This window comes from Trichoplax adhaerens, genomic scaffold, assembly GCF_000150275.1.
Source record: "Trichoplax adhaerens TRIADscaffold_2 genomic scaffold, whole genome shotgun sequence".
Lineage (NCBI taxonomy): Eukaryota > Metazoa > Placozoa > Uniplacotomia > Trichoplacea > Trichoplacidae > Trichoplax > Trichoplax adhaerens.
The window spans coordinates 1,907,146-1,934,170 of record NW_002060944.1 but is presented as its reverse complement, the minus strand read 5'-3'; the positions used below and the strand labels follow the sequence as shown (position 1 = coordinate 1,934,170).

General features: G+C 33.2%; 6 protein-coding genes across 6 annotated transcripts; 3 read left to right on the top strand and 3 right to left on the bottom strand.

Annotated features, from left to right (window-relative positions):
- Positions 1-1,547: 1,547 nt before the first annotated feature.
- TRIADDRAFT_53081 (uncharacterized protein) lies at positions 1,548-6,121 on the bottom strand (the record flags this gene model as incomplete). Its single annotated transcript, XM_002109209.1, has 19 exons — positions 1,548-1,666; positions 1,776-1,878; positions 1,958-2,053; positions 2,136-2,241; positions 2,329-2,380; positions 2,495-2,556; positions 2,707-2,773; positions 2,867-2,925; positions 3,381-3,474; positions 3,597-3,645; positions 3,758-3,846; positions 4,096-4,151; positions 4,243-4,310; positions 4,399-4,491; positions 4,651-4,740; positions 4,901-4,984; positions 5,119-5,169; positions 5,406-5,486; positions 5,990-6,121. The coding sequence occupies 19 exons, from the start codon at positions 6,119-6,121 to the stop codon at positions 1,548-1,550; spliced, it is 1,551 nt and encodes a 516-aa protein (XP_002109245.1).
- Positions 6,122-9,997: 3,876 nt separating this feature from the next.
- On the top strand, positions 9,998-11,447 carry TRIADDRAFT_53080 (uncharacterized protein; the record flags this gene model as incomplete). The annotated part of the gene is made up of 6 exons (XM_002109778.1): positions 9,998-10,049; positions 10,203-10,427; positions 10,540-10,614; positions 10,777-10,815; positions 10,914-10,979; positions 11,113-11,447. The coding sequence occupies 6 exons, from the start codon at positions 9,998-10,000 to the stop codon at positions 11,445-11,447; spliced, it is 792 nt and encodes a 263-aa protein (XP_002109814.1).
- A 3,172-nt stretch (positions 11,448-14,619) lies between these two features.
- Positions 14,620-17,295, top strand: TRIADDRAFT_63620 (uncharacterized protein; the record flags this gene model as incomplete). The annotated part of the gene is made up of 6 exons (XM_002109777.1): positions 14,620-14,655; positions 15,085-15,133; positions 16,066-16,133; positions 16,814-16,890; positions 16,977-17,068; positions 17,222-17,295. 6 exons carry the CDS (start codon positions 14,620-14,622, stop codon positions 17,293-17,295), a joined length of 396 nt encoding a protein of 131 aa, XP_002109813.1.
- A 1,428-nt stretch (positions 17,296-18,723) lies between these two features.
- TRIADDRAFT_21006 (uncharacterized protein) lies at positions 18,724-23,070 on the bottom strand (the record flags this gene model as incomplete). Its single annotated transcript, XM_002109208.1, has 8 exons — positions 18,724-18,861; positions 18,996-19,187; positions 19,250-19,357; positions 19,422-19,507; positions 20,184-20,305; positions 20,404-20,486; positions 20,978-21,052; positions 22,879-23,070. 8 exons carry the CDS (start codon positions 23,068-23,070, stop codon positions 18,724-18,726), a joined length of 996 nt encoding a protein of 331 aa, XP_002109244.1.
- A 1,071-nt stretch (positions 23,071-24,141) lies between these two features.
- Positions 24,142-25,096, top strand: TRIADDRAFT_63619 (expressed hypothetical protein; the record flags this gene model as incomplete). The annotated part of the gene is made up of 4 exons (XM_002109776.1): positions 24,142-24,254; positions 24,453-24,499; positions 24,592-24,710; positions 24,834-25,096. The coding sequence occupies 4 exons, from the start codon at positions 24,142-24,144 to the stop codon at positions 24,897-24,899; spliced, it is 345 nt and encodes a 114-aa protein (XP_002109812.1). The 3' UTR covers positions 24,900-25,096.
- A 390-nt stretch (positions 25,097-25,486) lies between these two features.
- On the bottom strand, positions 25,487-26,632 carry TRIADDRAFT_53076 (uncharacterized protein; the record flags this gene model as incomplete). Its single annotated transcript, XM_002109207.1, has 3 exons — positions 25,487-25,579; positions 25,677-25,795; positions 26,461-26,632. The coding sequence occupies 3 exons, from the start codon at positions 26,630-26,632 to the stop codon at positions 25,487-25,489; spliced, it is 384 nt and encodes a 127-aa protein (XP_002109243.1).
- Positions 26,633-27,025: the final 393 nt, after the last annotated feature.

Here is a 27,025-nt window from a genome sequence, read left to right as displayed (position 1 = left end):
AATATAAAATTAAAAAAGACTGTATCCGCTGTCGAGTTGTTTGAACTACCCAACAGAAGTAAAGCATGTTCATTATAGATAAAAATAAATACACCGATTTATGATTTAATTGCTGAACTTGAGCAGATTTGAAATATTAAAGTCACACAGCAAGTATTTCATGAAAATTTTTATATAAATTATTATTATCAAGAGCTAAAATCTAAGTTTTTAGTTCATTTCTAAAAATGTACGAATCTCTAAACTTTTAAAGATCAATTTTATTATTAATAATAACTTCGTTTCCATCGCAACGTTTTGAATATTGCAAAGACAACGAAGTACAATTACTCTGGAAATATAAACGGACACTAGTCCATAAAATAAATACAAATAAATATTAATCCCAGCGATTTCAAGTCTTCTACAGTATACATATCGGTAGTTCAAAGAAAAATTTCGATTATTGGTATATGCTATATATATATATATACATATTACGCAAGTTATATACATATTACGCAAGTGATTACGCAAGTTTTATTACACGACCTCGTTGATCAAGCACTTATGGTAATATTGCGGCAGGTACTTACGTAACCGTAAGAAAATGAATATGTATTGTACGCTAAATGAACGATTAGACAAACTTTTCATCCGTGAATCGCTCAAAAATTTTACATACACTAAAGGAACGATTAGGTAAACTTTTCATCCGTGAATCATTTAAAAATTTTATATTGAATTGTAACATTACTTTGAAATGTCTCAGTGTAAGACTCGATCGAATTTATAGAAGACACTATTTTTCCACTCCGATGGCAGCTGGCACAAGGGATCATTCGAACGACATCAAATTGCTAGGTCCCTGGAAAGAGAAGGTTAGCTTAGCACTTTTATTGCCGTGAATCTTTAAATCAAAGTGATTTGAAAATTGTAAATATTTACTCTGGCAACCTGAAAATCTACTCTAATCAAATCATTTACCTTAACTAGAGTTAAGGTAAGAGTTAACGTAAGTGACTTGATTGCGTATAAACTAAATAACTCAATCTCAAATTTCGAAAAGGAGTTTGGCTATTACCAGAAAACTGGACATCAAATAAAACAGATTTCAGTAAAATAATAACCGTTTACATTACCATACTGCATATGAAAAAATGAAATTTTATGATGAGCTATAGCGCGCGAAAATACAATCATTTATAATTATTTACAGGTACACATTACGTAACGAAAACTTTCTTATTAGTCTAACAGTAATTCGTTCGATACTGAATTACTGTCAAAATAAAAAGGTAAACTAGGAAGGCAATATAGACCATTAACTATCGAAGTCTACGGTAACGTGACTATAAATACAACCCTTTTATCGATAGCACTAAAATAAGTAGGATAACTCTTATGATTATTATTTGGAATTATCTGTATAGTCCCTAGTAATAAATTTGACACACTAGCTATTTATAGGAAAGATTTTCAGTAAAATTGAAGCAGTTATCCGTGTTTTATTTTGTAACAAAATATCTTCTTAAATCTCCAAATTCAAAATTCCTAACGTATTTTTTTTAATCGTTTAGCTGTACCTGCACGTTCTTAAAATTTTGCTTAGTAGAAGCGTCAAGCAAAAATCTAAGCCATATAGAAGAATTTTCAGCCGTTTTCGCATCTAACTTATATTTATTACCTATTAATGGTAGAAGCATTCAATAGACTGTAAATCTGTAGGCCTATGTAGCTCTGAAGAGAAGAATACTATTTCACTCGTTAACAGTATTTCGTAATTTCGTAAGTACCTTCTTCAATATTACATAAATATATCATGTGTGGACTATGATAATCGCCTAGTACCATTAGCCACCCAGATATGTCATAACACTTGCAAAACTCACTTTTAAACTTCGTATAAATATCAAAAGATAAAAATTCTTTAAAACATGGAAGATTGTAAAAATTCTTTACACAAAATTTAACTTACAGCTGATCGCTCATTGCCTGAACGATTAAATTTGCGTTCATAAAAATAAAGTTTTGTCCACAGAAGAGCAACCCAATAAGTTTTCCAGCGGGTAACCTATTCATTATATTTATTACTTACGGTATCAACACACGAACAGAAATAAATTCAAGGTAATCTAATTATTAACAGAACGTACTCGCAGCTTTTGTCCACGCTTAAGATACGTCATTTTCCGTAAACAGCCTTGCATTGAAAAATTCATCCAAGGAGAAACAATTTGCGCATCACAAGCCGAATGGAGACTTTAAATAAGTAAATTTATATGCTATCAACAATTAAAATAAAAACCACTACCATCTAGTAGAGAATGCGATTAATAACAAATTTACCTAGTATAGGACAATTTATCAGCCAGTATAGAGTTAATACTCTTGTCGCTATCTGTATTTCCGAAACGAGAAAGTTTTAATTAAAACTATAGTATTTTGTGCCAGTATAGCTAGCTCTACAGTATATCATTATAGTTGATAAAGTCTTTAGGATATAAACTCATACCGATTATGGGTTTATGATCCGCAAGGATACTATCGTCAAGCGGATGTTTGAGATTTGCAGTTCTATTCAATTTGTTAATAGGATTGCATAAATTAGTATAGTGCACTGTTTACTGTATGCAGCTGTTCATTCTGAATAGTTTCTATGCATCTGTTTCCATACTATTCTTAGATACAGTACATGCCAGTGTTCACAGAAAAAGACATTCTAACATTGTCGTATCCTTTTCACGCATCTCTTCTGAGTCTAATTTATTTTCTTGGAGACCAGGGTGGGATGCTGTTGAGTTAAATTAAATTTTAAGGAAACTATAAGAAAGATCGCGCTTTTTCACGACCGTAAACCAGCTGATATAATTAACCAGAGACGAACCTTCACAATTGATGCCAGAGACTGATTCGATCTGTTCGGGTTCAAGATCTAAAGATTTCCTGGTAATAAATAAAACTGATATATCATACGGAAATGTAACCTATATACTGTGCAGACTTGATGTTCACAATATAAATTTCGTAAAAGATATGCATTAGCAGTTTTAATAAAGTAAAGTATACATCATAGAACGCATACGATAATTTTTGTTATTACCTAGTAAACGATTCTAATGATTATTAATATTCTACATACATACAAATTTACTAATCAGATCTTAAAATACGATCATTATATATGTACCTGCGTATACTATCATTGAACGTTTTTAATGTTGTGTTAACAGGGGGGGAGGGAGGGAGTGCAGATACAGTACAATAAACTTATGCTATCCGTGACATGCAATGATGAGAAACAAGAGTAAAGAGCAATCTATCGTGTATTTATAGAGATCACATCGCTGCAATATACCGCATCGATCGTATGATATACTAGAATGTGTACAGTACAGTACCTGTAGTATTCCGCTTCCAAGAAGTTCTGAAGTTCTTCTATGTATTTAAACGACTTCAAGTATTCTTGTATGTATGGTACGGTTTCTATGGTATCTAAATAAAAACCGCGAAAATCGTATACTTAAAATAGTCAATTTAAATAAGATCTGCATATACAAATCTTAACAGGCGTTACGCAGAAGTACTTATTTTGTAGTTTACATGTATATACGAACCATAATTAGAATCTTGGTATGAAGCGATGATCCTAATGATATTATTTATCTAGGTATAACATCGATTAAAACCGTTTGTGAAAGAATATACATAGCAATCTTGCAATTTCAGAGCTACTACTACACGAAGACTCAACCAATCCGACTATATGAAAACCAACCTTCGTGGATATCTTGTCCGATTCTCCCAGCTCGTTAGCAGGTTTGTTGTATGCAGCGTAAATAAACATCAGATCAGTTAAATACAACCCTATGGTTCAAATTGATAAGATTAAATTTCAGTTCATCAAGTGCACGTTATGGTTTGGCTATATACTATGAAGCGCTAGTAACAGCTTGATCTGCAGTATACTGAAGAGCAAATTGATTATATTGTATCAGTATCAAATCTAATAGTACTCATATTCATGCATAAATATATACTGTATTATTAATACAGTACAATTTATAAACTGAGCAGTAAGATACTCAATACAGTATATAAGAATATGTGTATCACCAAGATACGGAATCGCCGGGTTTCGAAGATTTTTCATGTATTCTCGCAATTTTTCACTATAAATACATATAAAGCTTTAATCAGTACTCATAAATTTTTATGTACAGTATAAACTATAGCATAATACGAGTAATAAAATGACTTTACTTATTCCGATGTTCAGCTAATAATTCCAGCAGTTTGTCTAGAGCACTTCTATCTTTCCTTGTTATAAACTAATATATATGTACATATATGTATTATAGTCAGATTTCTTTTATCGAACAATCACAATCAATCCACAATATGTGCTATATATTGTACCGTCCATGTCCTATGCAGTCGATAGATAGGAGCGCTTTGCAATCCGGAAACTACTGCTTTTAATGCGTGCAAATTATTTAATTCAAAGAGTTTCTGTGATAACGTATATAATTAATTAAATATTAAAATTACTGACAATGCCATTACTGTAAATAATAGTATTAAATTCTAGGAAAGTAACATCTTGTACTGCAGTATACACTATTTCAGAATATGGACACAGCACTACGGATCGTATTTATGTATATAAACCTTAGCAAGTTTGGTAAACCAGCAGATAACTTCAGCTCGAATCCTGGCTTTCTTCTTGCTAAGAATTTCGTTTTGAACCCAAAAGCATGTCTAGAATGAAATAAATCATCAGGTGAGCAATCTTCGAGATATCTTGCGATGAAGTCGCCAAGTATTTGTTTAAAAGATGGCAATCCAGAATGATCCGTGAGGAGTAAAAAGATTTAACATCCCATCAAATCTGAGAAAATTTTCTCAATGTTGAAATTACCGAATTAAATCGTTGCGCCATGGCAGTAACGTGAGGAGCATATAGTTTCTTATCTCTTTTCGTCCATGCACAACCTAGCAATTCCTGGTCACACACATTTTCATTAATTATTAATTAGTATCGGCATGAAGTTATATATCTGGGCTGAATCTGTTACGTATAATATAGAAATAAAACGATGTATAACGGCAAAATATTGCACCCGAGCATTTACTTACTTCTGGCAGAATTAGTTTAAATGTCCCAATATCGAGTAAAGTTATTTGTGCCTGTAAGTCATACGTATATACACCGTACGTATTTCATAAGTACAATGACAAATTCCAACAAACATTCATTTACTGAGAAAATCGGATTAGATAAGAGTGTGCACCAGATACTGTAACACGAATGTGCAACTTATTTGTACAGAATGTAAATCAAGAATATGCACATTTCGCAATAAAGTACAAGCGTGCACGCTTTATTTTTTTAAACATTTAATCTAGCCAACGATCGAATATACCGCAAGTCTTTCGGGCGATTCCATGAGGATATCGAAAACGACTGAATCGTATGCTATTCCATCATATTTGCTTTTCAAGAGCTAGAAATTAATAGACATTTATCGTTATATTTAATATAATGTTACGTGTGTACTCCTAAACACAGAATTTTTAAAATACTATGTGAAGATGTACTATAGCTGTAGAAGAAGTGAGAGAATATAAAAGATACAGCAGCGTATGTTAGACCATGACATGATAATATATGAAATCACTTGTCTATTGTAGTATCCTTCGTTAGTATTTTTGTGTTGTACTTGCAGATTTGTGAATAATCTAAATGAATGGATAACGTGCGGTACCCTTATATGGCTTTAGAGACCGTAAAATTTGCAATTTTGCTATACTGTACTGTCCTACGAAGTTTATATTTACATTTACTTAAAGTTTAGCATACTGTACATAAATTGATACTATATCTAAGGTAGGTCAGTATTCTAAAGATACTGTTTATTGCATTCTTGACCGAACGCAACCTTACTGACTTTTAGTCATTTATACTCTTAAGTATATACGAGTCATTATTTTGATGCTACATACATACGGTAGAGTCGAAATTACTTAAATGATTTAAGTAATTACGTACGCTGTTGTCAAGCTCCGAAGGATTGTCTTCTACCTTTCTATCTTGAAGAATAAATGGTAAAGATTGCTTGTATCGGAGTTTTCGTGCCATTTTAAGAGGAGTAAAGAAGTTTACAAAGACATTGCAAACTCGTTACATTACAAATTTCGATTGTCGGAAACACTAGCACTTAACTAAAGTATAACTAAAGTACAACAAGAATAATACTATCGGACATAGAACTGCAAGTATAGGTGTTCTTACGATATTGTAGAATATCAATTACTGTAATTTATTGAGCTAAACATCTATCAAGAGAGATACAGTATACCGCAGCAAGGAAAATACCAAGGCAATTTTGATAAATCGATCTAACATTAGTTCTGTAGTAATTATTATTATTCATTCATGTTTGAAAATGGCAGATATTGTACTGTACAGCACAGTAAATTTGTTTAATTAATTATACAGTACTGTATATTATTGCTGTACTATACTGTGCTGTAGTGGTGTACTGTACAGTACAGTTCAGTATTTAACCTTACAGTACTGTACTGTATTACCGTGGCCCGGCCTACAGTACATTGTACAGTACAGTATACTGTATACAATGTACAGTACAAAGACCGCTTTGATTTACTGTACTGTACTGTACATTCACAACCGTTTATTTTGTGCTTTTCCGACGTGACGCAATCACGATTTCAATTTTACTTACTGTGCAGTTAGTACTGTAGTTTTATTTCCTTAAAACTTGGCCAATTTGTCTGGACAAGTGTTATACTGTATATACAGTATATATAATGAAGGTATACTGTAGAGCTATTTCAGCTACATTGTTGGATATGTCACATAGGAAATGACTGGGTGTACTGTACAATGTACATATCCTTACGCTATACTGTACTGTACAGTATGTGTCCAGTTCACGGGTACTGTACTGTACTGTAACCGTGCATACAGTACGTCATTATTTACGGTCTTCACTAGTAGAGCCTAAATCTAATATATCATCAATTAATTAATTAATTATTGTATCCATCTATCAAGTCGGAGAATACGGAAACGCGTGGTCAGAAAAGAATACGATTACTTCGCGAACGCAAAGCTCACTGTCTGTCGTTCAGCCGAAACTCCAGGAGATAGGGGATTAAAACAACATCGTGAACGCTAAGCTGCCCGTTACTTAGCGGAAACGCCAACAGCTCGCTTACAGTCTCGCACTCTGCGAAACATTTTTACGCAACTAATAACGCTCAACACCCGGTCATTGACCGGGCCTCTTTTACTCTTGTAATATTTACCGTATTTTGTATTTTTATATCTTTGCTGTTTCGTGTGGACGTAAAGTAGAGGAGTTATACACTATACAACAGTGTTTTGCAACTTCCTTCTTATCCACTCCGAATCCGAAGTAAATTTAGTCCCCTAAATCCGACTCCAACTTACAGCTATGCAGCTTCAGTTATATACTGCACCATACAGTATAAATTTAAGAGAATTTCCCTTCAAGCTTCTGCTACTACTGTGTCGAAATACAGTCTTACTAGTCGATCCCATCGGTTATTATACAGTACTGTACAATACAGTATGATATACTGTATAATCTACTGTACTGTAATGAGTGTAATCTAATTAATTATTATTAATACTGCACGATCTGTCTGGATTACTCAGTTCTAAATACAGTACAGTATTTCTTAACCGAGTGTCTCTTAAGTATCGACAATACTCTTAAATCTTCTCTCTAACCTATTGAGCTATATCTTAACTCCACGAATCATAATACTGTGTATTACTACAGTTCTTCACTGATAGTAGACTGTATACAATACGTTACTAAGTATTGCTAATTAATAACATTGTGATGAACCACTATAAGTTTCGATGGCAGTAGTCTATCAGTTGCTGGGGAATCATTACGATGGCGGAAGTCCGATTTATAGATAGTAATAATAAATTTACGAGTATTTTATTTGAAAATTAAATTGCACTATCATACATACAAAACGGATCCGTGTATGCATGTACTATTTGTTGTGATATACTGTACTGTACAATGTACATGTGCGATTTTACAGTTTGAGAAAGTTCAAATCATAGCACCGTTAGGCGAAAACTCTGCTACAAAAAGTGCTAAATTCGTCTGAAGTCTTTACCAGCGGGTAGCTGAAGGAATAGCACTATGAATCTAACTTGCTCACGCGGTATTTGATACATATTATATTAGGAAATATCGCATTGACTAGCTAATTCACTGGTGTATTTAAGTAGAATAATTAAAGATGTAAATTACTTTACATCTATTAACTTAATGCATTTCTACAGTGCTGCCTGTACTAAAGGGCACGGGCGATTGGTGAAAAGAATAAACAGTAGACGTCTATTTCACACGTCTAGATTTACCGTCACAATGTGCACGTGACGTAATTACGTGTGCATGAACTCGTGAAGAATCGACCGCAAATTTAGAAGGAAACTGATCGCTACCTGGAGACGGAGATAGAGGAGTAAATAAGTTATCTTCCAGATCTCATTAAATTCTATTTAGGGTAGCCTTACTGATTGTGAGTCACTAACACCATTTTCGAATCAACTTGATACTCTTTTCCTACCGTTGCAATTCAAATTCATTTGTAGGCTAAGCTTAAAGCCGTTAGGCCTCAGAAGCTGATGATTTCATAATTTATTATAAGTTCAAAATGTTACAAACTGATATGATATCATACCGAGCAGCGTACTGTATACCTAAGTCTTGTGATTTACAGTACTAAAGAATAAGGTATCATACTGTATACGGTACATAGTATAAAGTTTTCGATCCATTCTTGAATTGATTCCACGCTTAACGATGGGTCTCTTAAGGTACGTTCTCACGAAGAATTTTTTTGAGGACTACCTCAGTAAGTTAAAATTTGAAACCCAGTATTATGTGCAGTAATTTATCTCGTTACAGCATATCGAACGGTGTTTGCTAGCTATGGAGACCTCATGCTTTTTAATCTTATTTAGAAAATTTCTGTCGATTCAAGCTCTCGTTACGGAAATTATTCAGTCCTACATGCGTGATAATTGAGAAGTAAAGATAAACCATTAAAAAATTTGTAGCCTCGCTGTGTGTTCCATATAATTAGAATTGCAACATCATAGGTGTAAAGTATTCTGAGATATGAAATACATTTACAATAAACTTGTTAATAGCCGCTTACTTAATATTCACAATTTGCTTATTTTAACGTGGTGATAAAAAATTAACGCACTGTGATAATTAAGTGAACTAAGTGCGATTTGTGCTATTGGTACAAGACAGGAGCTTCCAGGTAAAACTCACGTGAGAAAATAACGTGTACTAGTACTACCAACTAACATGATCAGCTCAATATTACCCTTAATTTTTGCTTTACAGATCGTCAAGCATGAAAATATGCAAAAGTTTATTTTAGTCGTTGCTGAGGGCATTGTTCAATTTGTATTATATGTAAATGTCTTCAATTATCGTGACATTTATCAATTTATGCGGAACGATTATAATATCCAGTATTTCTCATAACGCCAATAAATACTATGTATTATAGAAATGCGAAAGTGGTAGTGCATTTAAAATATAGCTATTTAAGTAACTCGAAATCTGCTCAAAAGTAGGATCAGCAGATTTACAGCAACATGCACTGAGTAACATTCTATCTACGTGCTATATACATAGTATATTATACAGTATGTATACAGAATAGGTATATCTATATATATGCACGTATTGCGTCATAAAGGCATCGTTTTTTCTACAAAATTTTATTCCTATCCGCTTAATTTCTAAAACTTTTGCTACGAACAATCACAGCTTATGAAAACTTTGTTAGTGTTACTTCTGGAATAAAGGTAAAAATTAGATGCATAAATTGGAATAATTACCGTATTCATTATAGCATTGATCATTGTTTACATTGTTGTGGGACCAGGTTATACAAAGTCGTTGTTAGCAAATAAATGATGGGTAACTATGCCTTTGGTTATAATAATTGCAATAATGATTTTAACAATGGTACCAATTAATAGCTTCAGATAGACCGATGCGAGTGAAATCGTGTTCATTTCATTTTCTACATGATCGCATCAAATTGCCTGTCGCGTTTTAACATGAGATTATTGGAACTGATCGTTTTAACTGAGATATTATGCTATTCTCTAACAATAGATTCCAAATCGATTAAGCTTGGAATTTCTTTCATACCTTGCAATTGCAATAAACATTCCAATAAATGTAATTTTGATAAAGACGTGTATAAATTGTCTGGCGGAAAAAGTGGCGGCGTCTGCCGAGACTGTAATCATAACACTGACGGTAGATATTGTAATTACTGTAAGGAAGGCTATTACCGAGATCAAACACAGCCGATTCATTCTCGTAAAGCGTGCAAGCGTAAGTTCAATCAAAAGAAGTATCTTAATGATTCTATAAATTACTCCAATAAAAAATGATTTAATGTAATGTTCTATAGAATTCATAAACTAAATTTTTAATTGTCACATAGCGTGCGCGTGTGACCAATATGGATCTAGAGGAAGGGTTTGTAATCAAACTACAGGCCAGTGCACTTGCAAGGAAGGTGTAACTGGGTTGACATGTAATAAATGTCTTTTTGATTATCAAAGAAGCTCGTCACCTGTAGCGCCTTGCATAAGTAACTTTTAAAAAAAATTTACTATATTCTATTGCCTGCTAATAATTTGAAAAGTAATGTGAAATATTACTTATTTTTTATTTAAAGAAATTATTGCCGGTTTAAATCAATTTGCTGATGTAAAAGGTAAGACTACTTATGGAAGCGCAATACCGCACATACATTTTGTTAAAAGTTAGCTGATAATATGAGTAAGATTGATTTAAAGGTTTATCACGTGCTAGAATGCCCAGAATGTCATAATGACAGAAAGAGTTTGACTGTAAAAAGATATTGTAAACGAGATTACGGTAAGTTTGTCATCACTCTAAATATTTATCTACGAGCGATAGTTCAGCCAGGAATACTAAAGATGCGCATTGATACAGTGACAGTTGAAGTTAAAATTCTTTTTTTATCATACCATCAAACCGAATATATTAGCTGTAAAAGGCAAAGTCTTATCGAGGAAAAATTTTAAGGACTGGGCAAAGTTCGAAGTGTCAATTAGCGAAATATATAAACAATCACGGGCAATCATTAAGATTGGTCGAACAATACAATCATTCTGGGTTACCTTAAATCATGTGAAATGTAGATGTCCAAAACTGAGGATTGGTCGCGAGTACTTAATATTAATGAGAGGTGAAGTAATGAAAGGAGACGGAAGCTTTATACTCGACCATAACTCTTACGTGACCTTGTGGAATACTAAAGTTGAAACAAAACTAATACAAACAATCGACAAAAGTGTTTCGCAAACGTGTGGTAGATTGTAGTAATTATCTTTTAATATTAGAGAAAAATGTGTCAAATCGTCGTCTATGCAAATGCTTTCCAATTTAGTTAGTTTTATATAATGCTTAATCTTAATGTAACCAATGTTATTACAGTAACGCAATGTCGGACAATTTTCTCGTAACAATATTTATTTGTTGCCTTGATAGAATTCAAGTAAATCTTTATTAATAAAGCATTTTGATTTGTTTTTGCATACCACAATCATATTATCGGATAACATTTTATCAACTAATTTATGGTATGCATCTGCACTTTCAATTTCATAAATATAAATCTTGTATAGAATAAATTTAACTGTTAGTTTATTCTGGACCATAAACAATATAAGATTTATAAATTCTAATGAGTAGCGATAAAATACTATGTAATGCTATACTTCAAGAATATAAAACAGGATCACCTGTTATTTCACCTAGTGTTAACTATATAGTTGTCAATTAAATTCTAGTTAATACAGAAAGCCGGCAACGTTTATAGCATCGAATATTGATAACTGTAAAAATTTACAATTCATGCGTCAAGAGTTAAGATCGCTGACCAAATCTATATAGCTATACAATAACTTGATCCTTCGACTCAGGCATCCATCACTAATTTTTAACGAGTATTCTAATTAATTAACATGACATTTAAATACAATGGTATGTAAAACATTATCTATGTAATTTAGTGTTGCCGCTTTGAAATATAGGATATCACATTATACTGTGTCATACAAACTGGATCCTAAGAAAAGCCAGTGCAATTTTAGTTATAGTTGCCTTACAGGCAAGTCAAAGTTCTACACCTTTAATTTCACTTGAGACACACTGCTTTTATCCCTGAACAGATTTAATTTATAATTACGAGTACTTATGATTAATGTAAAGTGCCTAAGAAATCATTTAGATATTCCACGATAAGTAGACAAAGGGTCCTGTAAAAGATTACAGCGCAAATCATTCAAAAATCCCTATGTGCTCCAGTCGTCACTAGCTGTAGTTGCGTTAACTTCGTAATATCCTTTTGAAGTATGACTCGATTTACAGTTCATCATCGGCACGCAAGTTATACATAGTGCACACCTTTCAATTCAGATAAAGTAATTTTGCAAATTTATTTACTGTTAGTAACTTACTGCAAGCTTTAACAACTTTACGAAAATTCTTATTGCGCCACCATTAATTTTTTGTACGAGTATATACAGACTAATACAATACCTGATCTAGCTTATTTACCAAACGGAACTGCAGCGATTATAATAATGGCAAGTAGTAGCAGAAATATGATTAGGTAGGTAACTAGTAAAAGGAGGATAGATATGCGTATAATTACTAGACATATGTGTAAAAAGGAGGAAATGGTAAGTTAGATTTGAAGATTCTTGTATAGATAGTAACGTAGTAACTGCTATCTTTTTCTCACTGTCCTTCACATTCTAGAACAACACTTTAGGCAATGATGTAAAATCTGACGAGCAAGCACATCGTAGTATCTTATTAGCATCAAATTACTATATATTTACTTACGACAGAAGGAAGCTTTAGTAGTAATTCTATCGACTCGTCTGGTTTCATACTGGATTTTAATATCTACATCAGTAGTATTTTCAGATATCTCCGTTATGATATCTAACAGGAGTATATGCACGAAAGAAATAGTCTTTAGAAGCGAAGACCGTAAGAACAATTAAGCATATTACTTTCACACAAATAGCTAAGAAAAAATACGAAAATCAACCATTTTGCGTTTCGATTTCATTTGATATGGCATGACTCATTTCTTTTTGGCGCTGAATTACAGCAGATAACGCTTCAATTCCTTCGTCTTGTTCTTAAGAAATGATATAGAATTGTGTTTAATTATTTTAATTTTGATCACAGAGAACGCAAACTACATGAAGCTTAGCGAAAGTTATAAGTCGAGCGGTTTCATTTTATACATAATATTTTACCTTATTAAGACAATATTACCTTTCATTATTTGCTGCTGTTGCTGTTTCATGTCAGCATTTTTCGAATATATTGCAACAGGTTCTTTCGGGTTTAGTGTATTATATCTGTATAAGTTGTCGCCAAGTAGAGCGTCTCTATGACGATAGGGATAAAGACCAAAATCTATCATACTTTACCACCATTAAATGAAGTCAGGTAAAGATACAGATATACAGAATGATTATGACTAATTTCAGATAAGACTAACGAAATGGGCTAGTGCACAGATAACTTATAATATTATACAAACAGATCACTCCATGCAGCAAAAGCTGAAGAAATTTTTAATAATTAATGCCTCAAATGAATTAGTAAGTTCTTGATATTAACCACAGATACCAATAAATACTTACCTCTCACTGACGATATGTTCTCGTTCCATACTGGGACCTAGGGTAAATCTCTAAAAAGCACATGAAAGTTTGCACTGATCAAACTTTAACTTCTCCCTCACAGGTTACAGTATTTACACTTAGATTAAAGGTTAATACTTGATCTGTTATTATACCCTATAAGCTTTTATTTTGCGCTGTATAATAGTTGGCTTTCAATGACTCCTTTGCAGGTAATACAAGGATATGTACGAGTATCTATAAATTAACGAATTGCATATTTCCGTTACAACAATTGAACGTACAAAGCGAAGAATCCGAAACGATTGCATGAAAATTGGTTGGTTGTAACAACTATTTATCTAAAGTTATACGAATTTGATTCCAATCTATTCTGTACTCATACTCTACATTTATGAACGCCTGTTAAGCAGTATCATGTACTCCACATAAACCACGAATAACGCTATGTTACGCTTACGCACATCGTACATAATTATGAAATAAATATAATATAATTAGCTTAACGTAAATAATGACTTGCAAAGCAAACGAACCTGTTATTATTTACGGGTTTACTTGTACTGTTGTACATCAGTGCTGTGCAAAACAATTTAGGCCGGGCTGTACTTGTACAGTTGAGTGAATTTTATTAAGGTCCAACTTCAATAAGGATCTACTGCAGTACTGTTTTACTATTGTATTAGTACGATCACTCGTCGCCTTGCTGACGATCTTTCTTATAAATTACAAATCTATAATAACCAGTTGATTCTTCACTCGTACAGGACTGTACAGTGTACACTGTACTTGACAGTACAGTACAGTACAGTATAGTGTACAAAATGATTACATCACTGGCATCAACCGATGACAGAAAAGTCAACCCTGTACCGTACTGTACAGTACAATACAGTAGAACATGTACTGTACAGTACTGTACTGTACTGTACAGTATACTGTACAGTAGTAAGGTACTGTAGGGAGCACGGTAGAACAGCATACAGTGCAGTGTACTGTACTCTGTAGGCATGCTATGCATGTACAGTACAGTACCGTGATGCAATGACCAGTACTGTAAAATAATAATTGGCCACTCTTATTGGCCTGCACATCGGTTACACTGTGCACGTATAACTAATTATAGTACTTACTTCGAAATAGATTTAATAAATTAATATTAAGCATTAGCGTTAACGGACAAGACAAAAGTCGTCGACGTCAAAATTTTTAGGATGGTATACTAATGCATATCGGGACTCATTTATTTTGTTTAATTATTTTAACTAATAACTAAACTTTACTTACAGAGTTCATTAATTGTTGCTGGCCTTGGATTAGCTGGTATTGCTCTCGGAGGTAAAAATTTCAAGGTTTTTTCAAATAATCAAACGTAATTGTGTAATATGATCCGAACTTAAAGATCAGTTTTTAACATTCGGTAAAGCTGGAGTGTATGCGTTGAAAATGCTGATCAATCTCCAACCTTATATTCAAAAACCTACTCGTCACAGTTTGGTTTAGAAAAGATTGACTGCTACAGCATCAGTTTTCTTTCTTGCATTACAAATTTTAATTGGAGACTGAACTTTATTAATATGATCAATTTAAAATTACGATACGATCTTAATAGTACTGTATTACTAGTAAGTGCTATTGCTGTATTCCACCCATATGCCTTTCTCTCTAGTAGTGCCTACAGGTATTCTCCATTTAAAATTTTGTAAATAAGGCCTACTACAGTGTACCAGGCAAAACAGCTCATTAGATCTCAAGACATTGCAACATTGATGCAGATACGTATTACAGTACTGTATTATGATAGTCTGACCCCGATCTGTAGCAGTCGACGCCAGAAGAAAATTGCAGTTATAAGTGAAATAATAGTACTGTGTACATTTCAAATTTATGAAGTAACTATAGCTATCGAATATCGCTCGCCTCTGTTACTGTATTCCCATACCGCTTTGCCGTTACAATTCGCAAATTAATGGTAATACAGTATATTAGTAATAAAAAATTGTCACAAAAATTTCAACTACAGTGCAATGTGCGGTTTACACAGATACAACGTAAATACAGTAATACCAAAATGACTACAATGGATATACTGTACATACGACATACGTACGTATTTATTACTAGTGTATTCGACCCTTTAAGTGCCAATTCATTTAATGCTAGTTAGTATCAAAGTATAATTGCAGAGTAATTTGTTTCGTTAAATTTTTAAGTTAAAGTTACATTTTTTGCAATACAACATTTTGTTCATGGCTTTAAATTCATTCCAGGAAGATGGGCAATGATTGCCATGCAAAGGATAAAATCTTCAAACATATCGATTACAGTGCCGAAGCTGGTGAGTCGTTAGTTGCAGTTCTAGGTTCATGCCACGATTTTGCTTTGTAATAGCAATTTTATAGCTTTCTAGCGACACTTTTAATAGTAACAATGCTCTAGGTCAATCAATATCAATAGCCTTGAGATCTCAAAACTTACGAGTGATAGCTGACGGCTAAAATTGGAACGAGATTCCCTATAAACGTTAGGCCTGGACTACGAGGGCACTGTACTATTTTTATAGTATAGTAGTCTACGATTGATAAAACAGTTATTGACTCTATTGCAAGGGATTGTCCATCTCACCCTCATTACTGCATTTTTATAGCACCATACACCCGAATAAATATTCATGAATACCACTTTTATCATAAATACAAGTACGATAAGTAAATACCAACTATAGTACTTAGTGATTGCGTGCCGTCCTTAAGTTAAATATTTTTTTTAAATTTGATACTTCTTTTTTGACAATGTAATGAGAATTGTCCGTTTGATGGATCTCACTGCATTAATATCAGTCTCTTAAATTCTTCTGTTTCGCGGGAAAATGTAAAGATATATCGTTTAATGATTACAATTTTCATTTTGTCATATGGGTGTACTGAGTAGTATGGTATTCTCTCTCATTCTTTAGCTAAGCAATAACGTATTCTTCAGAATGAGTGTATATATATATTTTATATTTTCTGTGCCTAGAATTTAAAAGGATATTATAAAGGCGGATTTGAGGAAAAAATGACAAGAAGAGAAGCTGGCTTAATCTTGGGAATAAGGTTGTATATATTGTATATCTAATGGTAAACTTTATATATTCAGGTAATTTGTAACCTTGATTAAGGATTGCAATTATAAACTGCAGTATCAGTATAGTAGCATCAGTTTGCGCTTACTACAACATAGCCGTTATCGAGACATTAACATTAAAGTTTACTATTAATAGCTCTACATCAGGTAAAGAACGAGTTAGAGAAGCCCATAGAAGAATTATGTTGCTGAATCATCCGGATAGAGGTGATACTGAGCACTATGATTGCTTCATACACTTATTGAATACATGTCTATTTTCTGTTAGTTTTAATTAGATATTATCTTGATATTTTCTAGGTGGTTCCCCATACCTGGCAGCGAAAATAAATGAAGCTAAGGACTACCTTGAAAAGGAAAAGAAATCAATTTAAATTGAAATAAATTTATTTACTGACTATATTGTTACAATTTGTGCTTGCGGTCACTTGATCTAAATGCATAGTATATGTAAATTATTAGGATAATTAATTTGTAAACTGACAAACATTAAAGATATTTTGATAGTATTATTTTTACTGTCTGCGTTTGTTATGTATCTTACTAGAAGTGTGTAGCTTTATCTGTTTAAATTACTTACTATATCAAGTCCAATTCGTGTGGACATGTGCAAACTAAACTTCATAATACTCTGGGAGTAATTTTCATTTATTATAGACATGGCCTTTTTCTTACTGTCATTCAGAATACTTCTAGACTTTTGGATATCTATTGTCTTCTTCATTAGAATGCAAAGAATTCTAATATCTAAAAATTATACAGTATACTGTATTTATTTTGGTCTCATATAATTTATTGAGCTTCCATAAAGATACAAAAGTTTGAAGGTTTACTTGTATCGCTACTGCAACAATAACATCGTTGGTCTTGAATTAGCTTAGAATCGTAAAAATTGGAAACAGTGGCATGATAACACTGCTATTCATCATCGATCGCAATCTCATCAGGATTGATAGGATTAGTCAAACAATAAGGCCTTTCACTTTGCCTAATATGTTGTTTGCAATCAGACTGATTGCTATCTAAATTAAGTTCATTCTGAACCTCCGCATACTTAACATTATTAAAATCAATATCTTCTGGATTTACAACGGGATCACGTAACATCGGCTTTGAAGCGACACCTATCATTATAATCATAAATTCATTAAGGAAAACAAAAGGCATTTTTATATAACGATCACATCGTTCAAATCAATCTCGATCTAAGAAATGACTTCCTCAAATAGTTAAATATATACTACGGTACAATACTAGATGATGCAAATAAATCTTAGCATGAAACAGGCAGTCTTTATTTAGTAATGCTATATTTAAGCAAATTTCCGTATTCTTTATATCGAAGAATATCTTTAGAGCGATAACACTTACTACTTGAATGGCAAGGATTTATGATTTTCAACTTGTTACAGAACCTCGCCGTCTGTGAATTCTCGTGGTAGCTTTTCGAAGCTTTGAAAATACATAAGTATCTTTAAAAGGCAAGCTGTTCAACACATTGCTAGCTTATTCATATCAAAATACGAATTATTTACCTTGTACAGCATTATCTAAATGCAGTGGAGCAGACCTCTCAAAGTTTTTCGGAATCTAACATTTTCGTTTGCACATGATTTTAGCCGTCTAACGCATCCGATCGAAAATGACAGTGCAACACTTACCGTTAAATCAGTTCCAAAAGCATCAAGAATCTCGTTTTCTGATAATTCCTCGCTAAATAAGTATTTATCATCACATCAGCGCGAAGATGAGTGGTATTACTTATAAAAGGAATATTGAATTTTACAGCAAGTAATTATTAGCTATAGTACCACAATTACATTTAATGCACATAAATTATCGACGCACCCAACTGGATGTGTAGAATTTAGAATCTTTAGCCATTCTAGGTCATAGGATAAATTCATTATTTCAGGATCCTTTTCAGCAAATTCAAGGATCTAAAATGATACCGAGTAGCAACATATTTAGTGATGTAATATTACATACTACGCAGACAGGCACATAGCATAAATGACACTGTCATACTAGAAAAGCGCGAAAAACAGCTGTGATTCTGAAGTACTATATATACTTGTAAGAAATCTCGATTGGGTAAACATTTATCTAACGCCAGAAATTTAGTATATTTTGGTTGCTTTTCTCGATTTTCATGAGGAACAATAGCTGCAAATTTTACATGTAAGTGTCCTGCAAACCAATAGGAAGGTTGTAATTGGCGAAGCAGTTCGAAACCGCAAGGGCTTCCTAGAGCATTTCTGTCGATCTAAACAAATTAGATTTTAACTTAATTCAAATACGACACAAATTTATTCAGAATGATCCTACCTCATCCTTGAAGAAGGGTTTGCGTCTGATTAGATCTCTCTTATCCCCATAGTTGTAAATACCAAGTGGCCAATCATGCGAAAAAAAGATATCTATAGGCTTTTTTATCTGAAAATGAGAGGAAGACCCTTACGGTTATATCGTCATGTTATCAGTAAAATAAAAAATATACCTTTTTAAGTTTATCAACATCGATTTTTCGAGTATGATATATGCTTCGGCAGCTCTCGTTGTGAAGCGGTGGAATTTCGAAATGCTCTATTGATCGTATGATAGTTGACTATGTTTCATGATGTTACGGTTCGAAAGACATACTACTCCATAAAGTACATTGCTACATAATTGCTAATGCTATAGGTTGTTTTACGTGTATAAATGCATCCTATCACTTAGAGATACAATAGTTAATTTTATAAAATCATTCATCATTGTTAAATATATCCGGCAAAAAATCTAATGACATGCTCTCATTGTACCACAAAATAGCTGTAAACTATAGCGATATGGAGTATACGATCAGTATGACATCAGTATACGTATACAGATTAGATAGGATGTAAAAATCCTTTAGTATGAACGTGCATCGCATTGTATTCCAAATTTCTAAAAAATGTGGCAAGTCTCGCCAATTCGAGTTTAAAAAGTCGAGGACAAGTTGTACTTGTAACATTGTACGATGCTAAAAGGCACAAATCGACAATCGACCTATTATGCTAAGCAGCAAAGTATTACTTGACCATATATACAATGTAGAGATAAGTCATGACACTAAAGACTAATATTTAAACACTTGTGAGAATTCCAATGTCAGTTCAAATAAAAAGTGCTAAACATCAAACGAAAACTGGAACTCGAATCAATCTCAGAAACTAATGACTGTTACTTCTGGTCAGTTAATACGGTAAGTTTCATAATGTAGATTGTTAAAACTTACCTAAATGATAATGATGCTTTTTATAAATCCCTGAAATTCCTCCGATCCGTAAACCCTTGTAAGAGACCATCCCAGCATATCCCAAGTAGTAGACATTTGGGCACACCCAGCCTCCGTAAGGTCTGAAAATAGCATAGCACAATGAACAATGATAGCCACCGTTAAGAACTACAAAAATCTTAAAATGTGATTGATTATTTATTATTATTATAGATCTAACAGCTCCCAAAGATACGATGAAGATTCATGATTACCACCAATGAATACCGTCAAAATGGGGGCAACTTTTTCACCAGAATAATACTGTAAATATAGTAAATGTTCACTTTAAGTTATATAATTTTGCATACACTGTCGAACAATAATACATCACTTGCAAGAATAAACTCCAAATAATTGCTCCAGGACTAGATTTATATTTAAGCAGTGTTTATTTTTCAAGATTTCACTTGGTAAAGTTTGTTTGTGTTATGGAGCGCAAATCTGTAGCTGCGCAGGATTTCGACTTTAAGTGTACAGTGCTTGCACGCAGAAAGAACTGGTTTATCTAAAAATTAACAAATTTATACATTCTACATCTAACATAGTGTCATTTGATCATAAATTCACGGAAATAGTAACAATCAAAATTTTGACACCAATTTAAAAGAGACGATTTCTCCTCTAAAATGTAGCTTCATATTGTACACATAGAAAACGTACGGATACTACAGTAAGCTGATGCAAACCTTCAGTACAATATAATCTTTCAGCAATTCGACAGTACAATATAATGTACTACAACTCTTATATACCTTATGAAACGACTGCATTTTTCGATATTTAGTCGGAACCGCCATGCTATGCAAATCCGCCTGATTTCGAACCGCCTTGCGTAGAATGCAAATAAAGGTAGAAAATTTCAAATTAAATATTATCCACAGCACATTTGTAATCTTATTTAGATTAAGTTCGTCCTGATACATAAATATCTATACATAATTCATACTATCCCTAAAACTGTTTAGTCGTATAGATAGTTGAATCAGATATTCTCTATGCCTGTACAGTACCATGGCATGCTCTCCTTACAAAGAAATCATCACACTGTATCTTAAGAATTTATTGACCAACTTTAGAAAGGGTTTACGAGCATAGCATCACTGTCGGATTGAAACAGCTAATAAAGCTAATTACGTGCATATGATATCTTCACTTAACTTAAATAGGTCAGTATAAGATTCTTACAGTACTTTTTACCTCAACATTTCTTCATGTAAAACGAATAGCTCTAAGGTAGTAATTTCTGCAGAGTACTGATTATAAAAATAGTATTCGCTATATCGCTAAGGGTAGCCACTGGGCCTTTAAATTTTGATTTCATGTAATACTCTGATGAAAATTGAATAAGCATAGAATCTTTATAGAGTTTTCTACACAGCCATTTTGATTGTTACATTTTCTTATAACGGTTACTATCGACAGAGCAAGCTTTGCTTGCATACCCAAGCGATCCTTAGACACATTATATGATTGGTATAGAATTGACCACAGTACGAAGGGCATTCTACCGCACTGTAGATATACAGTACCTGCTAATCTTAACTTGGTATGTCCATCACCGTACATTAGTTATCATAATGTGCTTTGGACCATTAACTAATCTTAATATAGCATTTCATCCGTGAAGTCATTATTGAAAAGTAGTATTCTACCAGCATAGCTGTGAATATAGTAGTGCCTGGCTATTACCAGGATATAAATAATGTCGAATGGTAATACTATCTGTTAATTATTAACAAATAAGTACATTATCGTAAACCGTCAGCAAAGCGACGTGAATTTGTACTAGTAGTATCTGAATTGCAACGTATGTGGCGGTAGATCATTAAATATAGAGATGTAAATTTAAGTTAACTTCAAGCCTATTTTAACGTTTTATGTCACATATGAAATATTGACATATAATAGCTACGTTAGAACCATAGGGAAGAACCTCTATGGTTAGGACTTGCAAGTGTTAGGCAGGTTTACTGTAAATTCTGCAGACACCCTACGGTATAATCCATCATCGAGGGTATTAAAGACGGGGTTTTTAACGGAGGAAGGGTTGCGGATAGTAACAATTCACTCATTAGTAAATTGTGCATAGCTTCTCCACTCCGTCATGGTCTGCTTGGAGTCAATGGGTTATAAACTCTAGTTATTACTGTTGATTAGTTGATATACTGACATACAGTGCATATGGTACAAGCATTGATTGATTCTCTTATATTGCTGATTGCTGTACAACCAATACTGCTCCCTTATACGAATACTAAATGCTGGGTATTGCATTATCCTTTATATGATACGTATACTGTAGTTACAAGATTGGTAACAACTGTTATAATTACTACATTTAATTAATGCACGGGATACAAACTAAAGATCACCAGATCTCTAAAATAAGCTAAGAAGGCGAAGCTAATTAATTTATGAGCTTAATAGAATTATTGAAATTGAACACGCGATTACAAGTCGAATTATAATTAATATAATTACAGTAATCGACCAAAAAACTACCTACAAGTACAGACAGCATCACAAGCACTGTAAATGTACAGTACTTAATTAAAGGCTAGCAAAGATGCAAAGACTGCTAAATCACTAAAAAATTAAATGACAAATCCATAAGCATCAATAAACCATAGAAGACCATTTAAACTTCAAATACCTGAAAATCTCCACAGCAGATTAATAAATCAATCTTTATTCCTTTCGTCGATTCCATGTGCCTTAATGTAGCATAAATGTTATCCAGCTCTCCATGACAGCAACCCTCAATTGCGATCTGTAGCACATGCAGCAGATATGATAGATCAATGTTTATATGATATGCAGTACCGAAATAATAAACATTAGCCATTTCGTTGTCACTTCCATGAGTCACTGGGGACAGTATTCTAATACAAATGGTTACCTTCATTTTCTTCAAAACGGTCTTCGAATATAAACTAGAATTTATTATTATAAGTTTGAATTAATTCGTATAAAAGCGAATTAGCAATTCGTGCATAAAGTACTTAAGTAGTGTGAAAAGCATAGGTTAAAAGACAGTCGGTCCATGTCCATACTAATAAACAGCTGATAACCCGCTAAATAGAGATTTAACACTCTATATCAGGTTCCGGGCGCGGCAAATAAATTATATTATAACTTAGGGCCAAAGCAGTCCATAAATATATTATGTATAATGTATTTATTTATATATAATGCAGAGGTTTCTAGTACAGTACTAATTATATACGGTAATTAATTATCAGTAGTAATTATCAGTAGTAATCAAGCAGAAGCATACGCACACCTCTTAAAAGCGGGAAGGCTTCGCATAGGTTAGATCGTATACACAGGAGATTTTGCAGTGTTACACAATTAATATCGTCAATGTAAGATCGGAAAGAGCGGATAAATTAGTAGTTTTTAATATTCCATCTTCTTTAACTTTAAAATTCTTAATCTGGATCTGTACTACACTGTGTCTACACATATCGTTCTACAGTATCTACTATACTATACATACATTGTACTGTACAGTTAGTCTGTGACGCAGTCAAAAATTTGTACAGTTTGTACGTGTACTGTACTGTAGTGTACTGTACAATACAGTACTGTATACGGGATTAGGAACAAATATTGTACAGTACTGTACTGTACTGTAATCTACTACACTGTTTAGTACAAACTGTATAGTGTACTGTACAGTAATATGCCCCTTCAGTATTAAATTAAATTAAATCTGATTTGGAATGATTTACGATACTTGATTTCACCAGGGTCGCAATTTAGTAGAGTACTGTACTGTATTTCACACTAATACTGTAGAACTTCTAGTCCCTACGAGTAAAAAAACCCACTTTGAATTCTACTCTACTCTACTGTACCGTCTGTACGTACCTAAAAGCTGCGTGACTGCAGGGTGAAAGTTAGCAGCTGTAGCATGGACGCCTCTAAAAATGATGCGTTAGAACGTCACGATAACCTATCCGATGGCATTTTTAATTTATTGCATCCAATCCTGGAACGTTTAAACGGCAAATTGGAAAACGTTAGGTAACAAAAATTGAAACTCAGCAAGCAATAAGTTAATTTAACTGATTATAACTTGCAATTGTAGCGATAACTATAATTACAGTAATAGATAAAAATCGTGTATACAGTACTGTACTTTACTGTAATCCGGTCACGAGCTATAGTATTAAGGGTACACAGTGACATATTTCACCTAAACCTGCTTATTGTAAAAAAAAGGGCTACGCAGTCACTATTGGATGAAAATATCTTAAGATTGATTGTTGGTAAGAACGCTTCATTTAATAATTACCAACGCCTAAAACGAAATCACTACAGAATGTATCTTTGATTAAATAAATAAATCATTATCTCTTAGATTTAAGAGAACTTCATAAGTTGCAGGACATCCCTATACCTCTAGACTCCTACATAAAAAGATTACAATTAGCGAAGCGCAAAGTCTCTAGTGTCAATACGATCCTCCAGAACTCTAAGGTGAGCATATTAACTAAGATATAGTTCTTATACAAGTATAGCTTTGATTAAGGTATGCCATACTAGTAGCAAACTTGATATTGCATTTCTAGTTTCCCTAAATTATCACTTGAATCATTCTAGGATAGACTTGAAAAATTGCATCAAAATATTGCTACTGAAACCCGCAAGAAGAAAAATCTGACTTAAATGATATAAATACCATTATGTGGTGTTAGCTAAGTGAATTAAGAATGCTATTCTCACGTTAATGGCAAAATTTTACATTGAATTCTGGTTTGCTCACGTTGTATTTATTTATGTGCCAACTTGTATAATTGTCCACTTCTGCTAAGGGATTACCTTATCCGCGTTCATCTACTTTTCATGCAACGTGGCGATCAAACTTATACAAACTACACTGTAATCCTGTTGAATATTTGAAATAGATTACAATCACTAGATATTTATTGTTAATTATACGAAAAATCGTGAATAATATCTAATGGTCAATTACTGCTTCATACTGTATACCAGTTAACAGTTTGTGGTAGGTAATGAATTGGCCTTGTAAGTTTACCTAACACATTGTTAAGATTAAATTTTAAGACAGTGCGTGTACCATAATATTCTAATTTTATTGTCATAATTTAAACTCCACGTTAGTTTGTATCTAACCCATATAACACGCTACAATGTTTACGCTAAAAGCCAGGCTACTTTGCGTATTCTAATTACGAATACAGTAATATACATCAGTTCTTTGTTACGCTCTCAAAAAAATTTATTAATTCATGTTAGTAACCATCATTTGAATAAGATATTTTAAGAGTAGGGAAAGCCTTTCTTAGCCTTTCCGCTGTTATTGTATGATCCGCTCTACCAAATCCCTACATGAATAAAAAATGCGTATCTTCCAGTACGGAATTTTAAAAAGATTTAAAACGGCGAGATGCGTGCAATTTCTAAATTAAATTATAGCGATACCGTAGAATATCCATATACAAGAATCTCATTCTCATTACGCCGGATTCTGCCTCCACCAACACATTCTACAGTTAAGCTAGCCGCTTCGAAGGAAGCTGTCAACCTATCCAAAATATCAGCTGGAATAATAGATAATATATTATACGCATATCAATTTATACTGGTATATAAATGCTGATACCTTTAAACGAAAAGAGTTTTAATGCTCTCTTACATAACATAAATAATAGTAATACTGTAGTATGTCACATGCGAAGTACTAGAAATTTTCGATAATTTATCACAAATTAAATATTTATAAAGTGTAAGATTAATTTTGCATTTTACTATAACATGAACTATTCAACTACATAGAATTCATGGGACCTTAGCTTCAATTTTTATGGTCGTTAATGTAGCCTTTCGCATTGTAGAGCAAACTAAGATCGAAACTGTGCTACTGCGAATCAAATACAAGGAAGAGTCAAATTTGGACGCACTGGTCAAGTATGGGAAAGTTGATCTAGTAGCTGAACATACTGTACGTGTACAGTATAGCATAAATTTTACCTAGAAGTACAGTAATATAAATCATATTTCGGTGCAGCACATTGCGAATACCCTGTAAAGTCTTGTGAATGAATGATTAAATGGAGAAATGAACCGAGCACCAATCAAGCTAAATATTCTGCATAGAAATGCCGTATCGCAAAATGATGATCACTACACCGTAGATTAACGTTGACAATCGGACATACTATGGCTGAAAATACAGCATAACAGCTGCAAGTACAGTCTCACATACCGTGATAGCTCGCCCAAGAATACCCGCGAACAATAAATTTGGATGAACTAGATCTTCTGTCCGTCAATTTTATTAGTATATACTTGAAGGTTCCACTTTCATCGATATCTACATCAGTAAAAGAATTTAATATATGATAATTTTTATCATCAACTTCAGCCGAGTTCGCCATATTGAGGGAAGCCTTAAAATTGCAACGGCAGTTACGTCCGATTCAGCATAATCAGCAGCATCGTACTGTACTGTACAATACGTACAGTACTTGTGATATTGAGCACAATACAGTACAGTACAGTACAGTACCGTACAGTATGTGCTTTAAATGCAGTAGCGGGTTAATTTAACTGTTCAGTACTGTACTGTACAGTACACCATAGTACAGTACTAAGGACTACAGTACTAAATTCACCGGTGAGCGGTGAATTTAGTATTCCATGAAATGGTACTAATGTCAGTCTCTGGTAAGTACAGCTACGCAACAAACTAAACTTTTATTCAAGTGTCTTCTCGGCGCTGACATAGTGTAGATACTGTATAAGAGCAAATTACTACTGGAAAGGAAATC